This window comes from Cuculus canorus, chromosome 12, assembly GCF_017976375.1.
Source record: "Cuculus canorus isolate bCucCan1 chromosome 12, bCucCan1.pri, whole genome shotgun sequence".
Taxonomy (NCBI): Eukaryota; Metazoa; Chordata; class Aves; order Cuculiformes; family Cuculidae; genus Cuculus; species Cuculus canorus.
The window spans coordinates 19191808-19209547 of record NC_071412.1 but is presented as its reverse complement, the minus strand read 5'-3'; the positions used below and the strand labels follow the sequence as shown (position 1 = coordinate 19209547).

General features: G+C 38.0%; 1 protein-coding gene across 7 annotated transcripts in view; it reads right to left on the bottom strand.

Annotated features, from left to right (window-relative positions):
* HERC1 (HECT and RLD domain containing E3 ubiquitin protein ligase family member 1) overlaps window positions 1-17740 on the bottom strand; it is a 77616-nt gene that overhangs the window by 27081 nt on the left and 32795 nt on the right. For 4 of the 7 annotated variants that reach the window (XM_054077660.1, XM_054077658.1, XM_054077664.1 and 1 more), the window contains exons 26-44: window positions 14968-15239; window positions 14433-14648; window positions 14223-14343; window positions 13027-13264; window positions 12512-12705; window positions 10873-11028; window positions 10537-10643; window positions 10196-10306; window positions 9938-10114; window positions 8959-9198; window positions 8670-8753; window positions 7106-7626; window positions 5005-5780; window positions 3737-3935; window positions 2588-2748; window positions 2097-2213; window positions 1696-1927; window positions 1226-1350; window positions 759-979 (exon numbers count right to left, since the gene is read on the bottom strand). In XM_054077660.1, the coding sequence (XP_053933635.1) occupies window positions 759-979; window positions 1226-1350; window positions 1696-1927; window positions 2097-2213; window positions 2588-2748; window positions 3737-3935; window positions 5005-5780; window positions 7106-7626; window positions 8670-8753; window positions 8959-9198; window positions 9938-10114; window positions 10196-10306; window positions 10537-10643; window positions 10873-11028; window positions 12512-12705; window positions 13027-13264; window positions 14223-14343; window positions 14433-14648; window positions 14968-15239 (4268 nt within the window). The remainder of the gene's footprint in view (window positions 1-758; window positions 980-1225; window positions 1351-1695; window positions 1928-2096; window positions 2214-2587; window positions 2749-3736; window positions 3936-5004; window positions 5781-7105; window positions 7627-8669; window positions 8754-8958; window positions 9199-9937; window positions 10115-10195; window positions 10307-10536; window positions 10644-10872; window positions 11029-12511; window positions 12706-13026; window positions 13265-14222; window positions 14344-14432; window positions 14649-14967; window positions 15240-17740) is intronic. The other 3 variants (XM_054077659.1, XM_054077661.1, XM_054077662.1) reach the window with 3 other exon arrangements.

Below are 17740 nucleotides of genomic sequence, written 5' to 3'. Positions count from 1 at the left end.
AAAATTCAATACGCATACTGAAACTTGCATTCATATCAATCAGGTAACATTGTAATTAGGAGACAAAAGCTTAGTCTTGTGTGTTGCTTGTCTAATTCTATACGAATAAGCTGAAGATTAACAAGATGCTGCTATTGCATTTCTTTTCCACCTCCAATATATTTTCAGTGAACTATACAACAATTGAGAGAGGTCTGCAACCATACCCTTCCCAGAGGATGAAACACGGCGTGACTAAATTAAGAAAAATTGATGTAAGAGAAAATTACGTTGCTACAGAAATTATGATGAAGATAATTATTATCATTGTTATTATCACATATTATTTTAAATAGAACAAACATTTGCAACAGTGTTTGTTATCCTACACAGCTACGCAATCTGGAACTACTCGATTACTAAGTTGGGCGGTCTGATCTAGTGGGAGGTGTCCCTGCCCACGGCAGGGGGGCTTGGAACTGGATGAACTTCAAGGTCTCTTCCAACCCAAACTATTCTATGATTCTACACTAGTTCAACTCTCATCTTTCAGGGAAGAAGAAGAAAAACTAAGTCCATGTAGAAGTGCAGGGCAAGAAACACAAGAAAGCAATATTTAAAATTCAGTGAAGCTACAGAATACAACACTTTAAGCACTGGTGGCATTCAGTAAGATATTTTCAAATAGGCAATAAGCACGTGTATGTTACTTTAAATTTAAGAACATGAACATGCAAAAAGCAGTAAGTTAAAGCAGCCCCCGCTGCAGTCACACACACCCAGGTAGGCCAATCCAATACCTCTGGGATCCACATTCCCAGAATATCATTATCACTAGCCAGGTCTTGCACAAACATAGCTTCCATCGCTTCATCGTCAAGGTCAATTTCCAATTCCTCATCCAAGTTGAAGTCATAAAGTGCCCCTGGATCTTGCTGCAAAGATATCCCTTCTCTTCGACTCTGATTCCTGTGGGCCTGTACAGAGCGGTATAATCCCGCTCAAGAAAAAAAAAAAGAACACTCATTTTGTATGTGAAAAAAGATGGCTGCACTTTCAACTTCCTTTTGCTTTGTTTTCAACTCCTCTGCTAAACATAATCTACTTATTATCAACAACTAAGCTAAATTTACACTAATACACATATGTAAACGAGTGGTTTTGTAACTTCGATGCTGCATACCAACTCCTCTACTCTTCATTTACTGGATAAGCAAAGACCTTGGAAATCTCTCAGTACACTTACCAGCACGCGCTAGCAATGTTCGGGCAGCTAAATCAAATTTGTGTCTTCTCGTTACAGCTGACCGACTTCTAGAAGGAGGTCCACTGGCAGAAGCTGCATTATCCACATGATCCATATTATCCGGGCTATAAAGAATTTGTAATTTATAGGTAAATCAAACCAAATTTTATACAGCCATGTCCAGTACATAAGGAAAAATACTAAGATCATATTTACTGGGGTTTTTTTTCCTTCTTTCTTTCATGGAAGGAAAAGAAGGGAACATGGAATTCACTTCTCTCCAGCTCTGTGCATAAACAATACTGGAAATAAATGCACCAGGTATACCTAATTTAATTGCATTGCTTTTACTCATGTTGCAACAAAATTCAAAAGTGACATTAGAAAATAATGTTCTGACAGCAACAACAACCTTAGATTTTCAGTTTCAGCAAAAGGTTACAAGTAACTAGAAGAAAAATACATTTTACCTTTCACTAAAGCCTTCCTCCATTTCAGTGGCATCAGCGGAAGGGATATCACCAGGGGACTGCAAATAGCAATGATCACCAGATTTTCCACCACTTCCAGAGACTATTGTCCCATGTCGTGACTCTGCAGTCCCTTCTGACTGGGGCTCTTCATCATCTTCATTTCCAGGGTGCTCTATCATCCACATGGCCAGCACTGTGATATTCTGTGCATCTGCTTCTCCTCTGGCACCTGAAAGAAGGAAAGTCCCACTTCAGAATTGTATTATATCACTGACAGTAATTTCCCACCCCCCCCATTAAAAGGTTACAGGACTTAAAAATTAGGTATTCCATTGGAAAAAAGCATTTCATATTTATCTAGTTTTTCAGTTTAAGCTGATATTATAGTTATAGATTACCTGTCGCTTCCATAGCTTTTGCAATTTGCCTGAGGGAGAAGCCCATTTCTAACAGTGGAACAGCAATTGCGGGAGGAGGAGGAGATGTTGAAAGTCGGCTGCTTGGATCAGACAAAGCTTAAAAGACAGAAAACATTAAATGTAAAGTGCATAAATCTTTATTTAGGGTTACTCTACTAGATATTACTTTGCTAGATTAACCTTAAATCAGGGAATAATTCCTCTTAACATTCCTCTCTACTACTTTCCACAAATAAGATACTTCCTGTAATGAAACCAGACAGTGATCATTCTTATTGGTAACACACATATCTATTACGTAAGCTTCTGTTTAATCAAGTAGGATACCGATGATATTCAAAGAACTACTTCTTTTAAGGTATTTCTAAGTAGTTTATTTCCATTGTAAACTGTATCAGATTACCTATTTTATTTATATTTAGGCAGACTAGACAAAGTTATCCTGTGCAAATCATTGACTACCAGTTTACCTGTACGATTGGCAGGTCTCACAGACTGGGAATCGGGAGAAGTCAAACTCTGTCTCCTTCCAACTTCATCTGAGGGAGATGTTGGTAAAGAAGATATTGGAGGAGTCTGAGCACGTCGTGCTGGAAGTACAGTTGTAGTAGGGTAACTGGAGAACATTTGCCTTTAAAAAAGGACAACAGACATTTCTATTACAATAAGCTATGCTGAAAAAGGTCTGACACGTGAAATACATCAAAACACAGCGCACCTGGCAAGTCACACTTCACAGCAATGGAGTTTTGTAAGGGTAAAGCACAGTACATACACTGGGGCGGGCAGAAAAAAACCTGTCAGAACAGCTCATTCCTACCACCTTTGCCTGGAATGTTAAATTCTCCGGTATGCACCTAAAAAAAGCCCTCACAGACCAAGAGCTGTCCTAGGAGACAAAAGAGAAGTAAACACCCTTCCCATTTCCCCACTTTGTTCAGAACTCAGCCTGACTGAAACATCAGGCGAGAATATTACTTCCACTGCCCTGGTAACACAACAGCGTTGTGACTTTTGTCAAATTACACAGGCAAAACCTCTATGAACATAGGTCAGATACACAAACAGAATTAATAAACTTAGCATATGACTCCACTCAATGTAAAGCAGATTTCTTTCTACATCACCAGTAGCCTCTGCAGATTAACCAGCTTTGCCTTACTTCCATGTCAGTATGTGAGAGTAGGATGAAACAAGATCTTAGCTTACAGGGTATTACCTATAAAGTAACATCTACTCTAGTTTGAGAACCAACAGTCATTTGTTAAAAACAGAGAATTTCAGAGGTTTGTAATTTAAACTATGCCAAATAAACATGAAAACTGAAGAACAACGAAAGGAAGGTACTTTCTCCTGTCTTGAAGAACTCAGATGTTACGTAGTTCATAGTTTTAATATACACAGTGTATATTAAAATCTTAAACAGCTTTTTATTTCTACGTGTCCTCCAAGAGAAAGTAAGAAACTAAAGTCTGCCCTCTGCAGAGGCAGTTCTTGACAGTAAATACAAACATTAACCTCTTTTAAAGGCTTACACTGCTAAAGACATATACTGCATACTACACAACAAGTTCCCTACATCCACAAAATCATATATGCTGAAAATCAAGATATTTTACCTCAGAAGATTGAGAGGCATAACACCAGGTGATTCTGAAGCCGGAACTGTCTCAGTATCAGTTACTGGAGTAGTAGCAGTGGTCGTATCCTCCAGAGAGCTGCTCATGAAAGATGTCGTGCTGGATGCAGAAGGGCTGGTTGTAACTGGTGTTTGGGCTTGCTGAGACTGATCACCTTCTTCTACTTGTTGATCTACTTCTGCACCAGAAAAAAGGATGTTACCGGAACATTAATATAATTGTGTAGAGCAAAAGAGTAGCTGTGGCTAAACTTCCAAAAATAAGTACAATTTAAAATTGCCCCCCAAGAAACATGTGTGCAGAAATGCACACCAAATACTTCTGTCAGGAACTGACTAACTTATCCATGGGCTTCTGCTGTTGTCATACAAAACCAAGGTAAATAATAAAAAAGTCTGCCCAGGTAATAACAGATGCCATTTACTTGGTTCAATGTTACGATATTTAAAGATTCACATTTATGACTGTAACAGCTAGGACTGTTCTCTTACGCAAAAGGGAAAGTCTCAGACATGGAAATACAGCTGATTATAAAGCTACTTTTAACTCAGGCACGTAAGAAATTTTTGAAGGGGTTTTTTGGTTGCATTAGATAAGACTGTAAAGAACCAGATAGCACAGCAATTAGCTTTAATATTTTAGATATTTTTCTTTGTTTAAACTGATCTAAATGGTTTCCCTGAAGATGTGGACTGTAACACACGTATTTTTAAGAAGAAAAGGAATTGTAAACATTTTCTCTTCAACTTCTGTTAGAGCAGTGCCAAATACCTCAGGAGAAACCTCAGAAAACAAAACCCTACAACTGATTTAGAGATTTTCAGACAGAAACACAGGTTACTTACACCCTGAACATCCACATGCTCAATGTGATCTGTTAACACCACTGCATACAATCATATTTAACAATAGTGAACTTTATGATACTTACATGGCATACCAATCCTTTTGACAAGTATATAAAGAACATTTTTCAAAACTATTAAAGCCAAACTAGAAACGCTTATACTTCTGGTTAACTGAAATACATTCAATTTTTACTAAAATAAGGAACTGTGGAAAGGCAAAAAAAAGTCTGCATTACATCACAAAACAGTAAAACAACCTTGTCAAATTTCTCTGTCCAGTTAAGATTTCTCTTAAGTCCACACTACAAAATTACAAGCTTATTATCACTGTAACTATTAGTCTTAATAGAAACAAAAATAATAATTTAGCACTGTACTTCCATAATTTTGACAATGTACCTTGTTTAAGTCTGCCACCAAACTGATCTTCCAGAAGCCCGTGAACCACTAATTTGTAGATCATGGCTTGTGCTCGTTCCAGATCTGCCAGTCCCAGTGCTCTTTTAATCGGGGAACGCATGACTGCCCGTTTCACCATGTGTCGCATTAGAAACTGCAGGGCAGCACGCATTTCAACATCTTCATGAACAACCGGAGAACTAGCACAATCAGAGTTGTGACCATTTTCTGCCAAGACTTTTGGTATTAGCAGTAGTTCAGCATATTTACTACAACTAAGAAGAACACTAAGTGACTTCATAGCACCAAGATAAAGATAAGATAGTTGTACTGCTCTGATTTCTGACTGCACAACATCATGATTTCTTGGAGTATGGTCATGATTCTTTTTTCTTCCTTCAGCAGGTTGGTGTTGGAATTCCATACCTAGGGTTGATGGTTCTACAGAAAAGGAAGCAATTTCATTTTCTGACTTAGAGCTCATAGCGCTATGTCCTTTGTTATCATCAGCACTTTGTCCTAATCGGGTATCTGAAGCAACATCACTCTCCGTTTTCTGGTCCATTTCCCCTTTGTCTTCAGATTCATGTCTGTGTTTTTTCTCATGTCTCTTCGTGCTCTGCTTTCCCGTATCTTCATGGATGCCAGTCAGATAGGTAAGGTCCAGCAACACAGTAGCTGTCAGCCCACGAAATCTTGCAACGTCAAAAGGCAGTGGTTCGCAGGGCTCCAGATTATACAATGGAGTATCACTAGGCGACCAAAAAGTTGGGAAGCTTTAATAAAGATCAGAATGACACAGGAAAAAGCAAGTGAGGGAGAGACAGGAGGAAAGCACAGGAAATAATGTAGGCAAAGTAAGATGTAAAATATATTTAATAAAATAAGCAAACCAATTCTAAAAATTAAACATAAACGGGAAAATGAGGTTATGATCAGAAAATGGGGAAATTGGGCATCAGAGCAAAGGCAGCAAAGCATGCACAGATTTTCAACAACAAGCATTAAACCCCAGAAGTATCATAGAAGCTATCGATTCCGTGCTGACAGAGGTTTCTGCTATATTATTTAGAAATATGTAACCGACTTCTATGAATAAAAAATACCTTAAGCCAAATTTCATCATCATACTTGAGCTGAATTTCTGAATAGGTATAAAAGCTTAGAAAGAAAAACTTTTTCATATTTAGAAAAGCTTTGATTGACCTCACATCCCTGCTAAACTACCCATGACAAGGAGCACACGACTAATAGTTTATGATAATTCTGTCTCTGGTTATGTCAGGAGAGATTACCTAGAGAGGACCCTGACTTTTTAAAAGCAAAGGTTGGAAAACCCAACAGCCACACATAATATAGTGTGCCTATGTGTCCCTCTATATTCAGTGATAACTTTTTGTAATGTTTAAGACTGTTACACCTGACTCATTTGCACTCTAAGCAGGACAAAAATTCACAAGCCTATATTTCCATAGGACTTCTAAATCTTCCTTCTAGTACACCAAAATGTTTTCCCCATCTTGCAATGTAAACTACTACCCAAAAATGAATGCAAGTTTTTGCCTGATTGATTAAGAAGGCACATTCTGAACTTAATTCAATGCAGACCAAGAGCTTGCCTATGTTGAAGTGCTGCACCACTTCACTCAAATAATATTTCGGATTATCTGAAGGACACGCTTACTTTGGCTATACTGCCACAAGTGGGTACTTGAAAGAATTTATAACTCGCTAAATTTGACAATCAATCACACTTCAATACATTTAGTTAAAGTGACAGCAGCCTTTGCATAAAGACAAAGTAGGTACAAAGTTGAAACAGCTCTGAGATGCGAACTGACCTCAGTTGTTTCAGAAGGTAATTGTAAACAGTGGCAAAGAAAGCAATTACCGCTCAATTTCTCTAGAAGATTAAAGTTCAACTCTAGCTAGGAGTTGTTTTAAGAAATTTAGTGAATCAAATCTTTTTCACACAAACGCAATTCCTGTGAGAGTACCAGAGAGACCAGAGAAGGCACTAGCTTCATTTCAGAGTTTACTTCTGAGGATTTCCAAGCACAAAATGCCCCTAGATTGTGAAAAGCATAGGAAATGAGCATACCTGATAGTAATCTCTGCTTCATCCCATTGGACCTTGGCAGACGTACTGCCTTCCTTCACTACTCCAAGCAAGGTGGCATGACGTCCAGTTTGTTTGTGTACACATCGACCTCCAACTCGAAGACCCGCATCAACTCCACCAATTACTGCCAGAACAGGCCACACTTCCACACAAAGCATCTTCAACTGCAGTTCTGAAAGGTCAGCCAGACCGTGCCTACTATGTTTGCTTTTTTCCTCCTCTTTATTTTCTTTCTCCTCTCTCACCTCATTCTCCTCTCGACTCTGAATTGAGCGACTTTTCTTCAGCTTCTGGCCTGCTTCTTTAAGACATGTTTTGATTTTATTCAGTCTTTCCATCATTTTTTTATTAATGCAGTGTGTCCAGCGGTCTGTGCGATGAAGGATACGAATGAGTTGGATAGTGGCTTCTGCCAGCACTGCAGCAACAGGACTACAGATGGGGTCACCAGGTAGCAAATCTCTCGGTGTACCACGCATTTGCATATCACAGATTTTCACCTAAGTGTTTAAAGAGAAATGTTTGTAAGTTGTCTTCTCACCATACCTGAAGAAGCTCATTTTATAAATACAGGGATCTCCGACTGGAAAGACAAAAAATACTAGCATTTCTTTTTTCGGTTGGGCTCCCTAGGAAATCCACCTTAACACTGATCGAAACCTATGTCCCAAACTCAAGGGTCCTGAAGTTAACAACAATTCATAGCTTCTCACACAAGACCATCTGGAATTCCTATTACTACATCTTCCCCATGGTTTCTGGGGAATGCAATTTTGTGTAGAACATTAAGTCTGTAAACCAATTCTAAATAACAAAACACATTTAAAATTTACATTAGTTGGCAAAATACAGGAATTTATTAAAAGTCTAGCTGGTGTGCAAGTAATGTAATGCTTTGTATGTCATAAACCAAAATAATCAGTGATGTTTTCAGCACTTGTTAGCTATCACCCCCACCCCTCCTAAAACACAACACCCATATCACAGACGCAGAGAACAGAAGGGAAAGGATAAGCTTATGCATCGTTGAGGGTTAACCCTGGTAAGGCAGCTAAGCCCCACGCAGCCACTTGATCTCTCCACCTAGCAGGATGGGGAAGAGAATCAGAAGGGCAAGCGAGACAAGATAAAAGAAGTTTGATAAATAAAAGAGCAACAAATAAATAAAACAAAACAAAGAAAAACACATGATGCAAAATGCAATTGCTCAGCATCAGCTGACTGATGCCCAGACAGTCCCTCAGCAACAGAAGCTCCTGGCAAACTTCCCTGCAGTTTTATTACTGTGCATGATGTTGTAGCATATGGAATACCCCTTCCGTCACTCTAAGTGAACTGATCGGCTGCACTCCCTCCCCTTTTGCCCACCCCCAACCCACTTGCTGGGAGGAACAGAGTGAAAAACCAAGAAAGCCTGGATGCTGTGTAAAACCCGCTAAAACACTGTGCATTTTCAACACTATTTTGGTCATAAATATAGCACTATATGCATTGTTATGAAGAATATTGACTACACTCCAGCTAAAGCGAGATGAAAAGTTACCTTTTCTCCTGGATTACTGCTATAGAACATGACACAAGGGTACAGTTCTGCTGCATCCACATCTTCAAAAGCTAGTTTTGGCTCCTAGTTAAAAAAAACAACAAACAAATCCCAAACTTAAAACACCTTAACAACCAAAAAAATGAAACATGACAAAGTTACAGCTGCATTTTAACTCTTTCAAGTACTAAAACTGTCATGTGTCTTAACTGTGACACCTAGCTTTATATAAACTATCCATGCCAAATTACTGTTGCAAAAAAAACACCAAAAAAACAATGTTAACTACCTCTCCGTTTTTACCAAAGGAAATAGTTCTTGCTTCCATATCTAGCACACACGTGATGAAATCTCCTTGGGTAAAGCTGGACAGAGTCAAAGTTTGCTCTCCATTGTGATAAAGGTTACCGCTATAGGCTCTATACAACCACATATCTGAGGTAGTGCGATGGTTAAAATCATGTACTGGCCACCGAGAAACTCCCACACACGTGCCTTCATTGCCTCGATTCTCCTTCACAATATAGAACTAGAAGGCAAAACAAAACGGGGGAAAAAAACCCAAGAATATACATTTTAACACAATAGAGCAATAAAAATTTACCTTACACATATTTATGAATACTTATAACTGGTTTACTCTGAGGGTCTTAGTAAATATTAAATAATAGGCTAGAATCACTCTCTACCTCTAAAATGATATCTTGGTGTATAAGGTCAGTCATTAACAAGTCATTTAAGTTTAACCTACTGGTAACTAATAAAACTGTTCAGAAATACTCAAAGAAACTGGTTTTCTTTCCAGACTTCAAGTGTCCACACCAAGAAATTGCCTTGCAAGCGCTGAAAATACTACTACAGAAACAAATAAGCTTCGAAATCTTCAGTTTCGTAGGTAGCTTTTGCAAGATAATGCACATTTGGCTGACTATGGATTGTAGGGACAACTCCCATCACCTCTCCCAAAGACAACACATATTCACAGTCTCCAGTCTGTGTACTGAAATATCCAAACGGCAGTGCTCGAAAGCAACCACAAGCTTTTCACTTTAGATTGAAAAATCATATAATTAGGTAGGAAAAGACCTTCAAGATCACAGAGTCCAACCACAAACATAACACTACCAAAATATCATTTACTCAAGAATATTGTCACAAGGGGGAAAAAAAGTAGCTGTTGTTTATAAATCACCGTGTATATATATATTTTTTTTTTTCCCCAAAACAAAGTAAGAGCAGTTAAGAAATACACTTTTTATGCAACCTACCTTCCACTGGTAACACCCAGAAGTAACTCCAGTGGATGCTAAACCATATCCTTTACCTCCACTTCCATGAGTTAGAATCTGCCCATTCTCCACTATACAGCACTGAGCTTTCTCAGGGTCAAAGGACACTTCCTGTATGGGAAGATTCTCATCTTCATCTTCAGACTCTCCTTGCTTCTATCAGAGATAGGACAAAATATTTGTGGTAAATGTAACTCAGCTGCATTCAGTTGAAAGAGAAAGTAAAAGCACCATTACCTGTAGCTTCATTTCTTGTTCTTTTTCTTTTATTTGAATTGCATGTTTAGCCTGGGCTATTGGAGTCTCCCACATGCAGTCAGACAGAAGTGAGAATAATCGTTCAACAACCTGGGGTATTAGAACATAGTTTAGATCATTTTAATCCATGATGAGGAAAAAAAATATTATATTGTTTTACTTCGCTTCGTAGGTATAATTTTAGTGCTCTTTGATAAGCAAATAGCTACACTGACATGTGCATCCGATTTGGATTCTAAACAAACCCATGAAACATTTAAAAGCTTAATGAGACTTTTTGAAGAAACAGGTGTAAAAGCTTATAACAAAAATATAAAGACCTGAGCCATTTGATCATCTTCAACACCAGATTCGCAAGCAGGTAGTACAGCTTCTAACACATGCAGCGCAAGAAGTCTAGTCCTCAAATTGCCAACCAAGGGAACTCCTAAAGATGGAATAATACGTTAATAATCTGAAAGTGACTCAGGATCAGGCATAAAGCTATGATGCCAGCTGCATGCCACCATGCACTACTTTCCCCAAGTGTAACTTGTGTACTCCTACTGAAGTTAAGAGTTGTACACTATGGAATGCATGTTCTAAGAGGGCCTATTTTCAGGAACTGCACTACAGAACAGCAAGTCACCATTGAGTACATTTTGAAAAGATCATACCTGAGCAACACTTCTGAGAAGCGATGTTAAGAAGTACTTCTGTCCACTTTGGAGATGCCATTTTTGACTGAATTGCTTTAGAAGACACAACTCTACGTAGGAAAACAAGGAAGTCTCCCAAGTGCAATTCCGCTGCATGTTGCTTTCGGAGGGCAGCTAGGAAGTTAAAGTACAAGTTTTCATTTCTAAACCTACTTCTACAGTATCTGCAAATAATTTTTAAAGTCAATGTCAAAGGAAGAAAAAAAAAAACACAAATTGAGGCACACATTCACAGGTCAGTTTTGGATGTCTCCAATTTTGAGAGTTGCGAGTTCAGAACAGAATACAGCCAGCTGACAGTCACGCAGCTGTGACTAGCATGGATCTGGAAAACTACAGCAACTCAAATAACACACAGCACGTTACAGACCAAGGTTCTTTGGTATGCTAAGATCTAAAAACAACTGTACAGAAAATCACTGTATATATCTTATCACAATTGTAGCTATAGAACCACACTTTAGTATTTGCAAACTATATATAATTTGATATAAAATGTAGTCAGAAACAGAGGTAACCATTTAAGAAATAACCATTATAGACACGAAGGGAAGATGACAGAAAAGACTAGCAGTCCTTATTACTGGCAACAAACTCTTCTGCAATTAAAAATACAATGATCAGTCATTACATGATGGTCTGTTCTGGGGCTGGCTGAAACTCATCTGATATAGGGGCGAGTTCCTGATTCCTTCTCACAGAAGCCATTTCTGCAGCTCCCTGCCACTACCAAAACTTTGCCACGTAAATCCAGTACATAAAATTAGTTATAAATGTCCCTGTAACTAAAATGTAGCCACTGGTTTCCAAGGAAGTTTTTGGTTTATGGGGATTATTGACACCATATTTCCTCAGACTCTGATTTATACTCCAAGGCAGTTTTAACTAGAAAATATTTGCGGAAAGAGAAGAGCTTACATCCTATTTCTAACTCATTATCTTGCGAATTCATCGGTCACTGCATTATTTATATGCAACAACTGTCATAAGCACAACCTAAAACATATGCACACCTAAAACGAAGCTATAATTAAAAATTTCTTCCACAGAAAGCACAACTTCCACAGACTCAAAATAAGCTCATTAAGGGACTGCAAATTACATGGAGACATTAATATTTCAGAAATTTTTTCTTGCACATTTTTTAATACAACAGACTAGTGTCAACATCTTCTCATCCCCTCAGCCAGCAGAACTGATGCAAAGCAAATGCAAGAGTTCCCCGAATTAAGCTATACTTATTTGCAGTTTGAAATTTAGATAATTAAATTCCTACAGCCACATTTGTGAAAAAGACTGATATAAATAACTCATTTTTTGAGGAAAACTGTATTCTCCCTCTAATTCCAAACCTGATGGAGTAATTCCTATTGTCAGCCTGATCCTACCTTTAAATTGACTTACATATCAAGTCTATATAAATCTGAACTGAGCACAAGATTATTTGATGACTTTACTTAATCTAATCTACAAAGTTAAGAATGACCCAACAATAACCAATAGAACAGAGTGGGGGAAGACCTCAGCATTAAATGGTTTTCTTTATTATGTTTTCTGCTATTTCAGAACTGTATTAGAAATTATGCATGATAATTACCTCTGAAGTCTCTCTTCTCATTATCTCCATTTGAATCTGCCTTTTTTGATTCTGCTTCATCTTCCTCGCCTTCACCTTCTCCAAAGGAAGCCATAAGCATTACACCAGCTTGTGATAACAAGTTCTTCAGCTGACTGCATAATAAATCCAGCAAAGACTGAACCACTTTTGGGCTCAGTTTGTCAGCATAGGTCCTGTACATACACACAAAAAAGGAAATGTAAGCGTGTTGAGAGCTGATCCAAGGGACAATGACATAAAGGCACAAATATAAACCCAGTGCTGCTGACAACTGGGCCTAACACAGCACTAATTCTAATTCCTTCTATTGCAGCAGGTTGCTTTTCCTCATTTTCCACCATGTGGTTGGCAGATTACTCCTATTCGAACTCTATTTTAAAAGACACTTTGAAACCGCCCAATCTTTGGAATCAAAAGATATGTTTCCAGTTTAAAGGATGCTGAAAAGCTTAACGATTAAATTTTCTGAAAGCAAGGAAGCATTCCATACTTACCCTGTGGTGATAGCAAGGATCTGAAGTAGTCTTGTACTGGCTACTTTCAAAGCTGTGCTGAGCTGAGAAATACCAGTTTTGGGCAGCAGCTGCAATGGTTGTCCTAACATGGTGTCTGTGCCACACAACTGTGATAGCACATTCAGCAGACCAGTGGAGATGGCCAAGGAGACATCAACAGGTTGATAGTGCACACTTAGAGCAAAGACTGTTACTAACAGAAGACGCTGCTGTGCTTCTAAGATTACAAAAAAAGTTATTTTTAATTAATAAGCTGTTTAGAGTAAGAATGCTAACACAGAGGAACAGCAGTTTATTTTTTAAATAAAACTTAATTATTTAAATTATTAAGAAAAGAGTTAGCCTTCTATGTCAGACACTTTGAGGTAGCCTTTCTAATGCACCACTGTAGCCTCCCTTTAACTCAAGCAACCTCCATGTCAAGGCTGTCCAAGGAAGAATATCACGTAGTTCTAGTTTGTGATGTAGATACTCTACAGCTAAATCTCGAACCAGAATCTTCTCTCCAGGGTAAGGACAACCAGATGAAATACTTAACTTTCTACTTGTACTTCAAGTTGCTTCTCAAGAAATTTCTTTCAATTTCATTTTAACTGTAAGTGAAGCCACAAAACGATTCAGGTAAGAGTGCCCATTAGGCTTTACCAACAAACTAAATTATATAAACCTCTTCTGTACTGAAGCTCTCAGTGCATGTGCAAAGGCACAAAGAGATGCAGAGTTCCAGCTACTCCTTAAGGATAGAAGCACACAGAAATGTCTGTGAAAAGAGGGCCAGGAGAAAGGGCTTCCAAAACCGGCACTATGTCCTATTCTTTGGATTTGGGTTTAAAGGTAGTTCACTCGCATGAATGAAAAATGACTGGAGATTTTCCATCTCTTCAGAAAATTGCTTATCCCTGAAAAAGCTAAATACCATTTTGAAGTACCAAAGACATGGGTGACTGTGGAAGATTGTGGTGTGTAGAATAGAAAAGCTGACAACACTTGAAAGTCGTTAACACTTAAAGAAAATTAAGACAGAAAAAGTTTAAAAAGTTTCTCTCTTGGGAAAAGAGGTCAGAAAGCTACTGCAGCGAGTTCTGGTCACTAACATCAAAGACTGCTTTCTGAAACATTTACGTTGCTGTACTGAATATCAGAGGACGTATTTTGCAAATCTGGTCCTCACTTACCTATGTGATGTTTATTAGCTTGCAGAGCTCTTTCTAACGTAGCAGATAGTTGCTGGTAAATTTTGTGCACAGCCACTTGTATTTCAATCTGAATACTTCTCTTAGCCGCTCTGATACCATCCTGGGTCAAATAAATAAATATCATAAGGACTGATAACACTTTTATCACCCAGTTACTGGAACAGCAGAAACTAATATTGAAGCTCATACCTGGTAGTGATGCAATTTTACACTCTCTCCTTTGGCGCCTGCGTGTCCCACAGTGCCCAAACCAAAGCAGCCAGCAAGAAATTGGAGTCTAACAGAAGTAAGCAATGAAGACGACTGAAATCCTGGTACTTGACGACTTCCCATTAACGGCACGCTGCCTTTTTCCTCCATCCCTGACAGAAGCACTAAAATCTGATGAAGTGCTTCCAGACGAAGCTAAAAACAAAGGCAGGCAAGAGACAATATGAAGAAAGTAGCAAGTGTCCTTAGAAATCATCTTTAACCATAAGCAGGAATGAATGAGATGGCTGTTTTCTCATCAATGCTACTGGTTTTTTTTTCAAAAAAGGGGAATTACTTAAGTTTCTTTTTAGAGCTTATGTAAATAAAGTTCCCGGTTCCAGTTAGGATATTTTAACAGAAAAGAGAGGAAGAATGTCCTTAATACCAGAATTTGGAAAATATTTAAAAAAAAAAATCCATAAAATGCGCATAATGTATGAAGAATAAGAAATGGAGTTAAACTGAAACTTACCTCAGCCCTCAACTGCTGCTGCTCCATTGCAACTATTGATGCTTGTGGACTGGTGGACATACTTTCCTCTGGTTCCTTAAATCCTGGTGAGTTTCCCACATCTCCACTTACAAAGCTGACAACATTTTCAATCAAAGTATGAACCCCAAGGGATCTTGAGAGATCAAAATCGGACTCAACAAATGAGTAGGGGGAAGTGTACAACCAGTCTCTGCTGTGTTTCAGTCGAGCCCATGAGTCGCTGAAAGGTTCCACTTGACTGTGCATTGTTCCTAAAGAAATACATAATGAAGTCTCATGAATTCCAGTTCACCAGGCAACGCATTTTGACAGTAGGTGAAGACTGAGCTGCTGCTATTCGTACAGGTGGAAAATGGATATTCATGTTAATTAAACCATGCATTAAGCAACTTAGAGCAAAACAGTTGATTTAAATTTACAGCGATTTCCCTAAAGAAAAGGCTGTATTTCTTTTATGTTAAGCAGTATTGCAACACGCTGCCAAGTGAGAAAACAAAAAGATAGAAGCGACTCAAACTGCTCAGCTTTAAGCTAGAACACTGAATAAAAATGCCTTGCAGCTAAATGACAAAAGACTAAAGAAAATATTTTCTACAACAGCAACTGCGCACTTTGGATATTTATTTTAAGGTCTAACCATAAGACAAGAGTGGTTTTTTGTTTTAATCAAGCCACTATATATTTTATAGTTTTGAAAAAGCACTACTTTATTTTGAATGAAATATTTACAGAATTTGTGATTGCAGAAGGGAACAGAAAATTTTTATTTTAGACTATTTAGCCTATTATTTTAGAACATTTACTTTGCTATGTTTCAAGATAAATAGATACATGTATCTTAAAATACTACCTACAGCAGGTATTAGATCTCTATCTTCGTCATGTGGCAATTTTCGAGTCTATTTTCAAATACTTCTTATTACAATGGTATGTTATTATACTAACTGAAACTTTAGCGTCAGTAATAAATTTACTTCTTCAAATGAGCTTCAGTAATCGATCTTCAGCACTGGAACCTATTTATCATCATATATTTGATCTCATTTAGAAACGAGTTCTCCTAGAACTCTATCCATAGTACAGATGAGTGCAATGCCACTGAAGTCACGTCTTCAGCAGCGGTCACCTGGCATGCATTAGTTAAATATACGTATCAATGCAGAAGTTGGTACTGTATTGTTTTTGTATTGTTAGGTGGCTTGGAGCTATGCAAGTTATTACAAGAAGGCAGACTCTGCACAGAAGAATTTTCCGTCTGTATCGGTAGGTAATGTCTGAATACGTACAGAGAATCCTAATGTATGCTTAAATCCGATTTGAAATTCTAGCTTGAATTACCTTAAAAAATCTACACAGAATTTTTAAATATTAAGGTCTCTTGTGCACAAGGAGCTACAGATAGCATTTGAAGAATCACAACCCATTCGCAGTACTCATACAAATCTACATTAACACTTCAGCTTTTAAAATCTGTCTGTAGGGGAGTGGCCTCAAACATTAAAAACAGACATTTTCAAGAATTAAGTCACACAAATTCATCTGCTGTTAGCTTTGTTTTATCAGTAAGGCTGAATTCCAACGCCAACAGCTGGATACTACCTTCAGTACCTCCTTTGAACACTGCCTATCTGCAGCAGCTCTTAAAGCAGCTGCTCAAAGCAACAAGGAAAGACAGACATATCAGTTTTTGAACTTAGGACAACTATCCTAGCAATCATTCTACCACATTCACTTCCGGAGATAAAGGCAAAATGCTACTATTCTGTCAATCAACAGGTCACAATGTGCACCTTCGCACAACTTCCAAATTCAAAATACTGCACAATCCTGCTTGTTCTTCATAAATTAGATAGTTAATTTTCACCAAAAAAATTGTCAGGGCTATGAATTATGAAAACCTGTCCACATTCCATGTCCTCCTGTGTAAAACATCCTCATGTGCATTTGCACGGTATTCCTTACACTTGCTACTACACAGATTGCAATGGCTTCAGAAAGAACCACCACAGTATTTGGGCCTTATTAGGAATTTCACAAAAATATACGGACACAAACTGATTTTGGACAATGCAAAGATTAAGTTTAAACACTACTTTTCGAAGTGTAAACTGATTTCCTAATTTCTGCTGCATTATGCAACACAGTAATATTACCTGGCTTACAAGGACAATCTATTTAGTCATCTTTACTACTAAAGAATTTAAAGAAAATATGTTACTTAATTTTAAAATTTATACCTCGTAAAAGACAGATACCACCTTACTCTTAATTTTAAAGCTAATTCTTATAATACTTGTTTCAAAGCTTTCTATTAAAAAAAAGTTACATGCAAGTGGCAGGTGAGAAACATTACGTAAATAGGACAGAGCAGAATAAAAGGGTGATGAAATTCTCAGTTTCATGTGGAAAGGAGTTTCTTTGCATATGCACGGTGAACGGCTCCTAAGCGAGAGGATAAATGAACTCTCAGATTCCCTACAGGAAGCACAGCTAAGCCATTACCAAGTCCACAAAACATTGCCTACATAGCAACAGCTATTTCAAAAGCCTCTTTATGCCCTACCATCTTTCAACAGCAGCAGAGCTCAAAGCACCTCGAAGCAGTATAATCTCTCTGTACCCTACCTGTCCCACACTATGCTGTGTGACTATTAAGCACAGCACAGAATCAAACGACTTGTAAAGAAACAAAAAGTAATCACAAAGTCTTAGAGCACAAGCTTTAGGAGACCTTTCAAGGATTAACAGAACA